Genomic DNA, 15,415 nt, shown 5'->3' on the forward strand with positions numbered 1-15,415 from the left:
GCTGTTATTGGACATAATCTCAGCCAGGAGGTCGTGATGCAGAAGATCTCTTTCAGCTTTAACTGCTGCATCCATGGCCGTCGTGTTCAGTTGCTGCAAATCATCTGGAAAAGGAATCCACTTCAATAAGGAACAATTTGATGTTGAAGACAAATAAGTTAATGTTCAGCATCTCCAATAGCCTGGTAGGGAATGTAATGGGAATAAGGGACTTGCCTTTGGTCCTTCCTGTGCAGGGCACACACCTGATTGTTCACTATGATGCCCTCAATTGATCCAGAAATGCCTGGCCACTAGACAGTGGCATTGGGCCTATGCCCTCACTTGGTGATGCCCAGGTGGCCTGGGTGTATTTTTTTTGGAGGATCTCTGACTGAAGGAAAACTGGGGTGACTATCCACTCATTGTTAGGGGGTTGCAGGGATAGGGCCTGGGTGGAATTGTTGTTGACGCAATGGGCTGAATGGCCTCTTTCTGCACTGTAGAGATTCTAGGATTAAATCTATGAATTTACTATTAACAATTGGTAGAAGTTGAGAATATAGGGAGGATGAGAATATAGGGGGCATGGTTAGTAAGTTTGCAGATGACACCAAGATTGGTGGCATAGTGGACAATGAGGAAGGTTATCTCCATTTGCAATGGGATCTTGATCAATTGGGCCAGTGGGCTGATGAATGGTAGATGGAGTTTAATTTAGACAAATGCGAGGTGATGCATTTTGGTAGATTGAACCAGGGCAGGACTTACTCAGTTAATGGTAGGGCATTGGAGAGAGTTACAGAACAAAGAGATCTAGGGGTACAGGTTCATAGCTCCTTGAAAGTGGAGTCACAGGTGGACAAAGTGGTGAAGAAGGCATTTGGCATGCTTGGTTTCATCGGTCAGAACATTGAATACAGGATCTGGAATGTCTTGTTGAAGTTGCACATGACATTGGTAAGGCCACACTTGGAATACTGTGTACAAATCTGGTCACCCTATTATAGAAAGGATATTATTAAACTAGAAAGAGTGCAGAAAAGATTTACTAGGATGCTACCGGGATTTAATGGATTGAGTTATAAGGAGAGGTTGAATAGACTGGGACATTTTTCTCTGGACCGTAGGAGACTGAGGGGTGACCTTATAGAGGTCTGTAAAATAATGAGGGGCACAGATCAGCTAGATAGTCAATATCTTTTCCTAAAGGTAGGGGAGTCTAAATCTGGAGGGCATAGGTTTAAGGTGAGAGAGGAGAGATACAAAAGTGTCTAGAGGGGCAATTTTATCGCACAAGAGGGTGGTGAGTGTCTGGAGCAAGCTGCCAGAGGTAGTAGGTCACAATTTTGTCTTTTAAAAAGCATTTAGATAGTTACATGGGTACAATGGGTATAGAGGGATATGGGCCAAATGCGGGCAATTGGGATTAGCTTAGGGATTTAAAGAAAGGGTGGCATGGACAAGTTGGGTCGAAGGGCCTGTTTCCATGCTGCAAACCTCTTTGACTCTATGACTCTAAGTCTTGTCTCGGAGTCTGTAGGTTGAGTGTTAATCCCAGTTCAGGAGCTGGGAACATAATCCAGACTGAGATTCAGTGCTGAGGGAATTATTTTGGAAGAGATGAAAATCCAAGATCCCATCTCCTCCCACGGACAGAAAAGATCCTGCGTGGTGTGGCCCCTTTAAGGGGGTCATTGTCTAAAAGGGTCACATGACCTAGGCTGACCAATTGGAAACCGAGTTGGATCTTCACCCCAACTTGTCTGGGCTTGTCCCAGCAGTTAGACCCTGGAGTCATGTCAGGAAGAATCCAATCAGCATCACCCTGTAAATAGTTGTTGTTGGCTAATAAATGCCATTAGTTTGTTCTTATCTGGTGGAACTATCACTGCTTTCAAAGTTCTCCCTGGTTAATACTTACCCCTCAAACATTGCCTTGGACAAATAGTCTAGTTGTTAACACATTGCTGTTTGTGGGATCTTGCTGTGTGCAAATTGGCTGTTGCGTTTCTGTCATTTCAACAGTGACAGTTTCATTGGCTGTAAAGCACTCTCAGACAAGTCGAGGTTGTGAAAATTGTTCTTCCTATAATTGATTCTTAATAAATATCTTTGAATATTAATGCTGTTACCGTGGTAAAGAAAATAAGAAAGCCCTTCAAAACATTCATACAGTTTTTGATTCACTGACAGTCAAACATTCGCTGTTGAAGGACAGTTGGAAACACTTTGTGATAAAGATATTGAAGTCTCAAAGATGTTCCCTGTCTGACTGTATCCTTTTACAGCCTCACGATTCAAATATTATTTGTGACAATCGCTTTTTCATTGACCACCTTATTTCTACTCTCTGATCCATGGGAACTTTGCATCCTCACACAGGTGAAGGCTGCTCAGTAAGGGGCGGTGGGATTTCATGGGATTACACCACTTTCTATTACAGAAACAGATAATTCACCCCATTGGCTCTCCACGCAAAACACTCAGTCTAATCCCCTGCTCCTTACAACCTTTCAAATTCCATCCAATCTACAGGAAACAGTGGCAAAGATTGATATTTTCATCTCAGCCGGTGTTTTGAGAATTTTTCTGGAGAATCCTGCTGATTTCACCGGGTGTAAGTCCTCGCTTTGATGATGTGAATTTAATCATGTGATGAGGTTTAACTGTGACTTTTAGTGAAGTAAATCAACAGTGATTCTGAAAGGACTTGGTATCTGTGTTTATAAAGACCCTGAGCTTTAATAACCTTGTGTATGGATTTGATAGAAGCAGAAAATATCATTCATAAAGTTTGTAATCTTAGTGTTTTATAAATGTTTTTTTCAACTTGTCATGAAAATGACACTAGAAGAAAAGGTGAACTGAATGTTACAGCTGACAGAATAACAATGTTAATATTGAACAAATTAATATGCTGTTTACAAATTAATATGCTGTCTATCATATATATCCAAAATTCTGAAAGTTCAAACATGCACAACATCCTACATGTGTAAATGGTACCATGTTTCTATACAACAACATATATATATTCATATATAGTACTAAGTTTGTCGCTAGCAATGTATGTGCATAGGGCCCTGTGGTACTTTATTCCAATTCTCTTTCCACACCCTGATGCTGCACTGAGGCAGACTTTCATCTGTTTCCATAACTGGTAATTCCTGGAACAGGTCACTAGGGACTTATAGCTTAAGGTGCTCCACTCCACATCAAATATGGCTGACCAGGAGTCTCTCCTACTGGAGTGTTTGGAAGGATTTTGACCACGTTATGAAGGTACCCTCCTTGACCATCAGGTCCTGGGGTGAGACTTGAGTCTGGAACTTTCTGGCTCAGAAACAGTGATGCTAACCCACTGCACCACAAGACCTTCTGAGGTAGTATGTAGAGAGAAGACTTGCATTTCTGTAGCGCTCTTCACAAAACCAGGACATCCCAAAGCATTTCACAGCCAATCAGGTCTTTTTTGTGAAGTGTAGTCACTGATATAACTAGGAAAGATGTTATATTATCATAGAATGATGGAATGGTTAGATTCTGACCCATCACACCCAGGTGGCTGTCCATAGAAATAACTCAGCTAGATCAACCCCCTGCCTTTCCCCCTGTAGTTCTTCAGAAAATGATCCAATTCTCTTTGCAAAGCCATGGTTGAATCTGCCTCCCCCACACTCTGAGGCAATACATTCCAGATCCTAACCACCTGTTGCGTAGAAAAGTTTTCCCTCATGTCATTGTTGCTTCTTTTGCCAATCATCTTAAATCAGTGTCTTCCGTTTCTCAAATTTGATAGTGGGAACCATTTCCATTTATTCTGCTCAGACTCTCAGCATTTTGAACACTTTGATCACACTCCAATGGCTTGAAATCTTTCCTAAATTGCGGTGCCCAGAATTAGACACAGTTCTCCAGTTAAGGATGAACCAATGTTTTATACAGTTTTACCATAGCTTTCTTACTTTTGTACTGTATGTTTCTATGTATGAAGCCCAAGATCTAGGGCTGCTGTCTGGTTCCTGTCACTCAGCCAACTTTATATTCATGTTGCCCCTGTCTCTTTCATTCAGTGGACATCAACTTTGTTGACAAGTGTGTGACGTGACACTATATCAAATACCTTTTGGATGTCCATGTACACTCAATTTTTTCCAGGGAGCTGTGGATTTGTTTACCTTACCTGTACCTGAACCATCCCTGCTTTAAAAGTAGCCCATTGCATAGTTACAATTTTGGAGGCTAGCTAATTTTTGATCCCTTCTTGCGCATTGAAACTTACCCTCCCCCGACTAATTATCTTTACTCGGGATTGCTCCTTGTTCTTTTCCCACAACCAGCCTAAACCTTATGATGCTGTGATTACTGCCCCTAAATGTTCCCCTACTAACACATGATCCACCTCACTGCCCAGAATCTGATTTAATGATGCCTTCTTCACTGGACTTGTAACAACTGTTGTCAAAACACAGTAGTAATTCTTTCTCCTCTCTGTTTTTTACACATTAGCAGTCTATATCAGGATATTTAAAGCCTCCTATTAAAGGATGTGTGATTGTTCATGTAACTTGCAATATATTGACTATCAAAAAGCAAGCCATGTCATTTTCAGATGCAGAATCAGAGAATAACATAGTCACCAACCCAAAGAACAGTGAGTAAAAGCTTGATAAAAGTCATTGATTTTATGAACATTGAGAGAGCGTGAGACCGAGAAGACATGGTCATACAAATAGCTCTGGGACAAAGAGAGTTATTGGATCAGAGAGTTAGTTGTCCCAGTGGTGTTGGTTTTGGAAGGAACATTCACTGGAACATCAGAAAGCAATCCCCTGCATACTATCCAGTTGTAGCCATGGGATCCTTCACATCCAGCTGAGGGGACAGATAGGGCCTCAGTTTAGCACCTCACCTGAAAGACGGCACCTCCAACAGTGCAGCACTCCCCAAAAGCTGCATTGGGAGTGTCAGCCTTGACTTCCTGCCTCAACCCATGACCTCCTGACTCAGCAGGCCAGAGCACTACCAAATGAACCATATATGACAGCAACCAGTCTTGGGAAAGGCAATGTCACAACAACAGCCTGCTCAACACCAACAGAACATCTGGTGAGATGTGGGGGTGGGGTCTTATGTTCCATCCCTCCAACAATAGACACTTTGAGAAATTAAACTTTACTCTGCTAAAGCCTGTTCTTTCCGCTTGATAATCACTTAAAGAAGACGAGTCCTTTTGAAAGGTCGGTGAAGTTCAGTTTGGTAACAGCTGTGATCTATCAGGTTAATGAAGATGATGTCCTTTGCAATAGACACTCATGTAAAAGGATGAATAATTCAGGATTGCTTTCTCCACGCTAACATTGACAGTCTGCTGGATACAGTTTGCATCTGCCATCAGGACACGGATAGGACAAGTGGAAAATCTTAGATATATAGATGGAATCATAGAATCTTACAACATAGGATGGTCTGTCATATCAATGTCAGCTGTTTGAAGAAGCTTTGGCAGATTTAGTCCTGCACCCCCAACTTAAAGATCAGCCGTTTGCCCTCTGATTAGTGTCATTCTGGTGTTTGGAGTTTCCTTGTACGCTGCTCAAACTCATAGCTTAAAGAAGGTTTTATATTTTGCCGGAACTCTGGCAATCTCACACCGACCCATTGGATTTTTTGTAACATATTATCTATGTACCGTCTTTATTGCCATTTACCATAAGGATTGCTTGATTAGTCAACAAATGAACTATACTCAGTTAAGTGTGAATAGAAATAACAACACAATAACTTGTATTTATATAACAACTTCAACATAACAAATGGTTTCAAGGTGCTTCAGTGGAGAATTATCGAGCAATGTTTGATACAGAGCCACATAAGAGATATTAGAACAGATCACTATATGTTTGGACAAAGAGTTACATTTTAAGGAGCGTTTTAAAGGAGGAGAGATAGTTCCAGGGAGGTTTAAGAGGGAACTTCAAACTTTGGGCCCAGACAGCTGAAGGCACGGCCTCCAATGGTGGAGAGATTAAAATCAGGGACTCAGAAGAGGCCAGTCTGAAAGGAGCACAAAGGTCACAGAGGACTGTAGGGCTGGAAGAGATAGGGAGGGGCAAGGTCATGGTGGAATTTGAAAACACAGGCATTGCTTAACTGAAAAGCAATGAACAGGAATCCATGAGCAATAGGACTTGGGGTAAGGACATGAGGTTTCGAGTTTCAGATGTCTTTAAGTCTAAGGAGGTAGGCATGGGAGGTCAGCCAGGAATGTGTTAGAATATTTCAGTCAATAAGTAACAAAGGCATGAATGAGGGTTTTAGAGACAGATGAACTGAGACAGGGAAGTCAAGAAACAGGAGCAGGATTAGACCACACAATTCATTGAGCCGTTTAGTATGATCATAAGTGTTCTTGGGCTTCAACTCCATTTGTCCACCTAGTCTCTGTATCCCTTGCTTTCCTAAGACATCTCAAACCTGTCTATCCAAACCTTAAATGTATTCAACAATGGAGCATCTACAGCAAATGGAGTTAACGACTTTGCTGCTGCCAATATTTAATTGGAGGAGTTTTCTCTCATTTTGTCCCAGATATTGGACAAGCAGTCTTATAGTTTAGAGATGGGCAGCAGTTGAAGTGATGATGTGGTAGATCAGTATTGTCAGCATATATGTGAAAACGTGACATAATCATTTTGAAATGATTCCTGAGTTGGTGAAACTTGCTGCATATGCTGCAATCTCCCACTCCACAAGGCTCAAATCTTGACTGAATCTTTAAAATGTGCATCAACAGGCATCTTGGCACCAATCAAGACAGGACCAGGGAGAGCCCACTGGTGGCAAGACTGCACAGCAGCTTGCAGAGGGCCAGGTCACCCTTTAATTAAACAAAAAAGCCATTCAGAAATTAACTTAAAATTATATGTATATTTAAAATATAAAATTAATCATAAAACCTGGCACCATTCTGTTTGTATCTGAGGGAGTTACAATTAATGATGTGAAGGATCGTTTAATCCCTTCTACAATGAGAAACGCACATGTTGTATAATAATAAGTTTAAGTTTCATTGAATTGGAGGGAGCTTGCTATGCAGTGGTCAATACCAGGAATATACCAATCAAAACCATTCAAAGGCATTCCAAAACTGCTAGCCCCTAATGGATTGCAAACTTGCATGACGTGGAGATGCTGGTGTCGGACTGGGGTAAACACAGTAAGAAGTCTCACAACACCAGGTTAAAGTCCAACAGGTTTATCTGATAGTAAACGCCACAAGCTTTCGGAAACGCTGTTCCTTCCTCAGGTGTGTGGAAAGTTCTCCACACACCTGAGGAACCCGTCGGACTTTAAGCTGGTGTTGTGAGACTTCTTACTGCAAAATTGCAGCCACTCGTTGTCCTTTCGGTGCAATAATCCTTTCCCCAGACAGTGTCCTCCATTACTACTCCAACTCTTGCACGCAAGTTTGGATTTGCAAATGTTTCAAACCCTCGCCTTTCCACTGACCAAAACCAGCGCTCTGTCCAACTTCAGTGTGCTCCAGTTCGGTGCACGCATGTGCAGATTCTTTACTGTGATTGGTCAGTGGGCGGGTACCTGCTGGAGATTGGTTGACTGGGTCGGAGCAGGGCCTTTATGATTGGTTGTCTTATCGCAGTAGTGGCTGTCTGATTGGCTAGCTGAATTGGAATGCGCGGCTTGTGATTGGGTAATTCGATTAAACGCTCTTTATGATTGGTTGATTGGATCCGAACAGTCCGTTCTGATTGGTTGACTGGCTTGGAGTGCTGTCTTCGTGATTGGCTGGCTTTGAAGGGGCGGGCTCATGTGGCGTCACAATGCCGCCCCGAACAGGAGGGCGGGGTTTGTCCGAGCGGGAGAAGCGAGAAGAACGAGGCCGCGCGGAGCGTCTCCAGCGCGGGACAAACCCTGACCAAACCCGGGATAAACCCAAACCCACCCCCAGAGCGACTTAAACCCAAACCCGGGACAAATCCTGACCTAACCCGGGATAAACCCTAACCTTCCCCCAGAGCGGCTTAAACCCAAACCCGGGACAAATCCTGACCTAACCCGGGATAAACCCAAACCCACCCCCAGAGCGGCTTAAACCCAAACCCGGGACAAATCCTGACCCAAACCTTGACCTAACCCGGGATAAACCCTAACCTTCCCCCAGAGCGGCTTAAACCCAAACCCGGGACAAATCCTAACCCAAACCCTGACCTAACCCGGGATAAATCCTAACCCACCCCCAGAGCGACTTAAACCCAAACCCGGGATAAATCCTGACACAAACCCTAACCTGACCCGGGATAAACCCTGAGCCACCACGGGACAAACTAATCCAACCCAGGATAAACTTTAATTCAGCCCGGGATAAACCTTAATCCAACCCGGAACAAACGCTGAGCCAGTCCGGGATAAACCCTAACCCACCCCCAAAGCGGGTTAAACCCAAACCCGGGATAAATTCTGACCCAGCCCTCAGAGCGGGTTAAATCCTGATCCAAACCCTCATACTGAGCTGACCCAATCTAAACCCCCAAAACCCAGTCCTCAGAGCCGGACTAAACCCAGTCCTGAACCCCACCAAGTCCAAACCCGTGCTAAAATCTAATACAAGCTCTCTTGACACCTGTTAAATTTAGCGCGATTTTCCCCTCAAACCTCGTGCTAGATCTAGTCCTTTTTTTTGCATGAACCCAGTGCTAAATCTAGTCCAACTCTGCCCTCAAATCTGCACTGAATCTGGTCTAATTTTCCCCTCAAACTAAATCAAGCCCAAAACTCCGTCAAATTTGTGCTAAATGTGATTCGAACCCTCGCTTTAAATCTGTTAAATCCAGTCCAAATCCTGCCCCCAAACATTTGTTAACCTATTCCAAATCTTGCCCCCCAAACTTATGCTAAATCTAATCCAAATCCTGCCTCTAAATCTCTGCTAAACCTAGTTCAAATCCTACCCTCAACCCGTGCTAAATTTAATCCAAATCTTGCCCACCAAACCTCTGCTAAACCTAATCCAAAGTCTGTCCCCCAAATCCCTGCTAAACTCAGTCCAAATCCTGCCCACAAACCCGTGCTAAATCTAATCTAAATCCTCCCCTTAAACCTTTGATAAACATATTCTGCCACTCTCCCACCCACCCCGTGCTAAAAACCGAGTCCCTCCAGCTTTCCTGCCTAAACCAGTGCAGAGACTGTTCGGTGCAGCCCCCCTCAGAAGCACAGAGCTGAGCCAGTCCCAATTTATCCCTCATTCGTGCCTGGGCTGAGCCAGGCTGGCATTTCGCACCCACCCCAGCCTCTCTCCTTCCCAGCCCAGATCCCACCCCTTTCTGATCCAGAGCCAGCACTTGCACCAAGCCAGCCCAGACACTTTGCCTGTTTTTTTAAAATAGGTAGGGAGGTAGTGGGGAGGGGGGGTGGGGGGGAAAGGAGACAGAGAGAGAAAAAATAATCCCAGTCATTGGGATTCAGTGCATTGCAAAGAGAAATCCAGTGTGGATCCTGCTGCCGGGACCGTCAGCAGTGCTGGCTCTTCGGGAAGATTTATTATAAAAGCTGAGGAGCAGAAGAGCGAAGGCATGCTGGATTTTAAAGGGATCTATCACTTTATCGTTGTAGGCGCGGTGCTGTCAACTTTCTGGATTCAGGTATGCAATGAAATAATCCACATTAGGCTGCAGTGCATTGAGATGTATTTATTTTCAGCCCCTGTCTGCCGCATCAGTCCCACCGTGCTTTCAATGCTGCCTCTCCTTTTCTTATTCCTCAGGCGGCGTTTGCAAAGGGCTATTTCCAGATCAAGTTTAACTCGGTGCAAAACGTTAACGGCGAGTTGGAGAACGGGGACTGCTGCGATGGCTCCAGGAACCCCCTGGATCGGAGGTGCACCAAGGACGAGTGCGATACCTATTTTAAAATCTGTTTGAAAGAGTATCAAGCACGCATTACCAGCTCCGGGAGCTGCACCTTTGGGACCGTGTCCACCCCGGTGCTGGGCAAAAACACCTTCTCCGTCCCGGATAAAAGCACCGCGGGGAAAGTTGTTATCCCCTTTATGTTTGTGTGGCCGGTAAGTGACTTTGAGGGGTGAGCAATTGTTGCATGGGGCGCGATTGGGACCGGGTTTTAATCAACTGCTGCCTGATTTTCGGTGTAACGGAATAAAAATGACACACACACACACAAGCACACGCTTTCTCCTGTTAATGTTCTCTTTTTTCCTTTTTTTAAAAAAAAGCAACCCACCCCCTCAGCAGGCAAAAACAAAAAGAATAACATCATAAAAACCACCCCCTCCAGACACAAGTGCAGCACCCTCAAGCCCCAGCTGTCATTTTCTCTGGATTGCATGACTTTATTGATCCAAAAACCTTCCAGTGTAACCTTACATGTGGAGGAAAGAGGTTGCAGAATTTCACGGCTTTTTAAAATAACCACACAACACCCCAATAGACAGTCACCTTTCCAAATGATTTCATACTAAGGGCGGTTGTCTGCGCGCTGTAAATTTGTTTCTAAATATCTTTTTCAGTTTTGGGCTGGGGAGGGGAAAAAAAATCACCCCTCTGGCGCTTTTGCTACTTTTAAACGTCAGGCTGCGAGAGATGTGGAAACTTTTTCTCTCTGTTTTGCCGAAGGTGTTTTGAGCTGCACACAACCGGGGGAAGCGAAATGCAGAGAGAGACGCCAGGTGAAGTTGCCTGGCGTCTTTATCAGGTTTTTCTAACAAAACCCGCCCCAAACTGTCCCACATTGAATCGGAAAGCCTTTAAACCCGGAGTTAGTGATCTGGCTGCTCGGCTGTGTGTGTGTGTCTGTATAGCAGCCCGAGTGCCTGACACCTGTTCTTGACTGGGAGTGGGACCCATTCCCTTTGCCTCCGGATTGGAAGGGGAGTGGGATCTTTCTTTGCCCTCGGAATGGAAGGGGAGTGGGATCTATCTATTCCAATCCTGGAGCAATGGGATCTCTCCCATTGCTCCAGGATTGGAAGGGGAATGGGATTGTTCTCTGCTCCAGGACTGGAAGGGGAATGGGATTGTTCTCTGCTCCAGGACTGGAAGGGGAATGGGATCACTGTTTGCTCTCAAATCGCAAGGGGAGTGGGAATTTCCCTCTGTTATTAGATTAGGAAGGGGAGGGGAATGGGATCTCTCTGCTCCTGGATTATAAGGGGAGTGGGATCTCTCTGCTCCTGGATTATAAGGGGAGTGGGATCTCTCTGCTCCCGGAATGTAAAGGGAGTGGGATCTCTCTGCTCCCGGAATGTAAAGGGAGTGGGATCTCTCTGCTCCCGGAATGTAAAGGGAGTGGGATCTCTCTGCTCCCGGAATGTAAAGGGAGTGGGATCTCTCTGCTCCCGGAATGTAAGGGGAGTGGGATCTCTCTGCTCCTGGATTGTAAGGGGAGTGGGATCTCTCTGCTCCCGCATCGGGAGGGGAGTGGGGGATCCCGGATTGGGAAGGAGACAGGGATGTGTGCATGTGCTTTTCCGAGGGTCTGTCTGACAGTTTGGGAGTTGGGGGTGGGGGTGGCCAGCAGCTGCTGACTGGGCGGCTGTAGCGCCCAGCCCGGCTGCCTGGCGCTTTATTCCCAGTGTTGGCAGAATAGACATTGCTGCATCTGAGCGGCTGCATCAGCTGGGCAGCGTTAACAGCGCCTGATTGCTGCAGTCCCCCCCCCCCCCTGCCCCGGGAAGCCGGGCAGGGCTCGCGCCGAATCCGTTAGAAAGGCGCGGCGGGGGGGGGGGGGGAGGGGACTACCAGCCTGTAACACTGAGAGATCGCTCATGGGGGAAGATGGGTGGGCTGTTGACTGTGGTGGATCCCAGCTGGGGGAGATGGGCTTCACCCTTGTTCCTGATGAGGAGTTGGGTCAGTGAGGGTGGATGGGTGAGTAGTTGAGGATGGTGGATTTGGGAGGTAAAGACCCTGGATAGGAGAAAATGTAATGGAGGTCTTGGAAAAGACAAGGGTCAGATGAAGTGGTTGTGGCTCCTTGAATGCTGTTATCTCTTCAAATCAGTTAGTTTTTCAAATCTTCTTCCTCTCTGTCATTTGCAGTTCTTGTACTGCAGAAGAGAACTCTGATCAGGGAATTACGAACAATTCCAAGCAGGCATTAGGGTAGCGTCACATTGGATTTGGGACACAATCTCAATTTGGGTGACCTTATGACTAGAAGCTCTAAGTTATTAAATTTAAAGTGTGTTCCATTTTAAATTTGATGTGTTAACAAGAGAATTAGGAGCAGAGGTGTATTCATACGCATTTTGAACTGAACCAGGTGGGGAATAAGATGCACTTGGGACTCTGGTTACCTGCCTGGTCTTCCTTCTCTGTCCAGCAGTCACTGTTACATTGAGCTCAGAAGAATGTGAGAACATAGAAATAGAAGCAGGAACAAGCCCCCCAAGCCTCCTCTACCATTCAGTGAGATATGGTTGATCTGATAGTAACCTCAACACTGGGTTCCTGCCTCCCTGGTAATCTTTCACTCGCCCTGCCCTCCCTTGCTAGTAAAGAATCTACTTAGCACTTGGTCTTAAAAATATTCAAAGATTCTGCTTCTATTTGCGTTCTGCAGAAGAATTCCAGAGATATTCAACCCTCTGAGAAGAAAGGTTCTCCTCACCTCTGTCTTAGATGAGTGCCCCCTTATTTTTAACAGTGAGTCCTGATACTGGAATCTCTGGCAAGAGGAAACATCCATTTCAATCCACCATGTCAATACCCTCAGGATCTTAAAGGCTAGAGGATGAATTTTAGTACCGTATAGAAAATGAAAGGCACGAGGATGATAAATAGGGAGAAATAAATCTTGTGAACTTTGTCTTGATCTATGTCCCAGTGACCTCATTGCTACTGTTTCTGGCTTGAAAGTATTTGAAGGAGTGATGATAATACTTTGCTAGGCGTGTTATTTGAGAGTTTGTTGTTCTGTTACCAGTAACTGAACACCTTTTTTTTTGAGTTCCTGGGCTCATTTAAAGCTTCGCAAGCTTGATCGTGTTCGAAGTTAGAAGATGGGGGTGGAGATGTGATCTTTACTGTGGGCAGACAAAAACAAATCATGGTCCATGATATGGAATATCTCCTCAAACCAGCAGTGCACTGACACACTTGTCCATACTGGAAGGAAGAAGAAAACTGTTCACAAAACACACTCGAGGGCTAGTGCAGTACCATATCTCAAAATAACACTGGCAGAAGGAGAGGAACAACACTTTTTTTAAATGATCATGATCCGGAATGCACTTGTTGAGAGAGGGTGGTGCAAGCGGATTCAGTCGTAACTTAAAGTGGGACATTGGATAAAGACTTGAAGAAGAAGTCTTGTACTGCCCTGGGGCAGGAACAGAGCAAGTGGGACTAATTGGGCTGCATGGCCTCCATGATATAGCACTCCTACAGAATGTTGTGTAAGTATTCAAATGTATATAAAGCACAGGATGCTGTTTGCTGCTTAAGTTGCGTGCCACAGTGAGACTAACCACTATATGGAAGCAAAGTATTAGCTCCACCCAACATGCAAGGCCATTCTTCTGACTCACGGGTGTTTCCTCATAAGTGGCAGTGATTGGAGAGAGTGGGTGGGATCACTGCGTCAATATTAACCGCAAGGGTTGGTGATAGCTGCTGAGAGAAGCTGTCATCAAAACTCTTCTGAAATGTCAATGACATGTCCATTTTTTTCATTAAAAAGGGAAAGGATATCCTGGAGTGGTCTCTGATTTGTCCCTTCAGGTTCAAGTAACATTTTAAACAATACTCAAACTTTTCAGCTTCAACTGAACCCTTGGCCAGATTGCATTCTGCACACTTTCCCTTGAATATATTTCCTGAAAGTTGCACAGGGTATCTGTAATTTTGATATGTTGTAATAAAGTCAGAAGGGAGAATACTCTAACCTCCCATCCCTGTTTCATTCTGTTTTTCCTCATTGACATAATTATTGCCTGTTAAATTTGCATTGTCCCCTGGCTTTCAGTCTCTTCCGACTAAGGTCCAGTAGTTGAGATCATGCCCAATTGCTGTGCCAAAATGCTGATTATCTGATCTGGTGGCAGCTTCACTGCTGCTGCTTACCAGCCTCCAGCCTGGTGCGAAGCAGATGTGGGCCTGGGTCTGGTTGCATTTTACATTGAATGATGATTCAGAGGTGGGGGGGGAGGGTTTGCTGCTGTTTCTGCTAGTGTGTGTTGAATGTAGCAACCTGGTACTCTGCTACCTTGGTGCAGCTGAGATTCAGCTAGTGTATGTTATCCAGACCATCAGTGTTCTAATGAAACTATTTCACAGGATTGCTATGTTATGCTTGTGCAGTGGAGACTTGGGCCATCTGATGTTGACACTGGCAGACATGGGCATGCTTCAGGGCCATATCATTGTGTCTGTGGCCGAAATGATTACCAGATCAGAAAAGGGTAGAATGAGGGGGGAAATCTGGGGATACTCAGGCAAATTAGTACTTCTCACACTGAGTAAATTTTGAATGGGAGCTAAGTGACTGTCACTGAAATGACACAAAGTTCTCCACCATTACTCTGTGGGTCAAAGCGGTGTGCTGCTGAGCAAAATACGGAATTCTTCAAGTTTAATCACCAATCTGTGATTTGGTTGTTATTAGCCAAAGTTTTGATACACCTGAAATCATTGAAGAGATGCAAGTTCTTATTGACGTTAGACTATGCGTGACCTTGGTAAACTCAGACTGGAAAAGCAAAAGTTGCAAAAGGATCTGCTATCCAATATCAAGCTTAGAAAATATGAGTGCCCAGTATGGGGTGTGATTAGTGTCATCAGTAGTACCCCAGTTAATTAAATAGCCAATTCTTCACTTGGAGCCTGAATTCTCACTTGATCACTGCATTGAGTTCCCAGAGGCCAACCGTTTTCCCTCAAAAACTGTCCCCCCCATCATGATTTCCCATAGAGAGGAAGGAGAGAATTGCAGTTGAGGGACTGAGGCAGCTGGGGTGTTCACATCAAGTACTATTGTGTAGTGTGGGGTTTCTAAGCATTTAGTGAAAGCATTGGGCTGGAGTCAAATATTGTGGTGCTGCAGTATGTAGTGCCAGGGAGGTGATAAAACAATAACTTAATAGGATAAAAGTAATTGAGCAAGTCTCCAGCAATCTGTTGAGACCATTTTTTTTCTGATTTCAGCAGCCAAATGTTTAACTTAAGCACTGAAGGGTTGGAATGTTTATGTTCAGAAAAACTCCAGATCATTAATTTCCTAAGCTCAAGTCCCATTTGAGGTGACATCCAGACCTTAAAAGGGAAATTTAGGGGAGTCTTGTTTTGCATCTGCCATTGCATCTGGTGTCACCCAGTCTCTCTTCCTTTACCCTACTCTGTACCATGTAATGTGCTTCAATTCTTATTCGGGGACACTTGGGTTACTTTTTCAT

General features: G+C 44.7%; 1 protein-coding gene across 2 annotated transcripts in view; it reads left to right on the forward strand.

The window, feature by feature from the left end:
- Positions 1-9,443: 9,443 nt before the first annotated feature.
- The window catches only part of jag2b (jagged canonical Notch ligand 2b), a 182,872-nt gene continuing 176,900 nt past the window's right edge, over positions 9,444-15,415 (forward strand). For both annotated transcript variants that reach the window (XM_080202173.1, XM_080202174.1), the window contains exons 1-2: positions 9,444-9,647; positions 9,770-10,069. In XM_080202173.1, the coding sequence (XP_080058299.1) occupies positions 9,579-9,647; positions 9,770-10,069 (369 nt within the window). In that variant the 5' untranslated portion in view covers positions 9,444-9,578. The remainder of the gene's footprint in view (positions 9,648-9,769; positions 10,070-15,415) is intronic.

Source organism: Carcharhinus amblyrhynchos, chromosome 14, assembly GCF_965287045.1.
Source record: "Carcharhinus amblyrhynchos chromosome 14, sCarAmb.v2.hapA, whole genome shotgun sequence".
In the NCBI taxonomy this organism is placed as follows: Eukaryota; Metazoa; Chordata; class Chondrichthyes; order Carcharhiniformes; family Carcharhinidae; genus Carcharhinus; species Carcharhinus amblyrhynchos.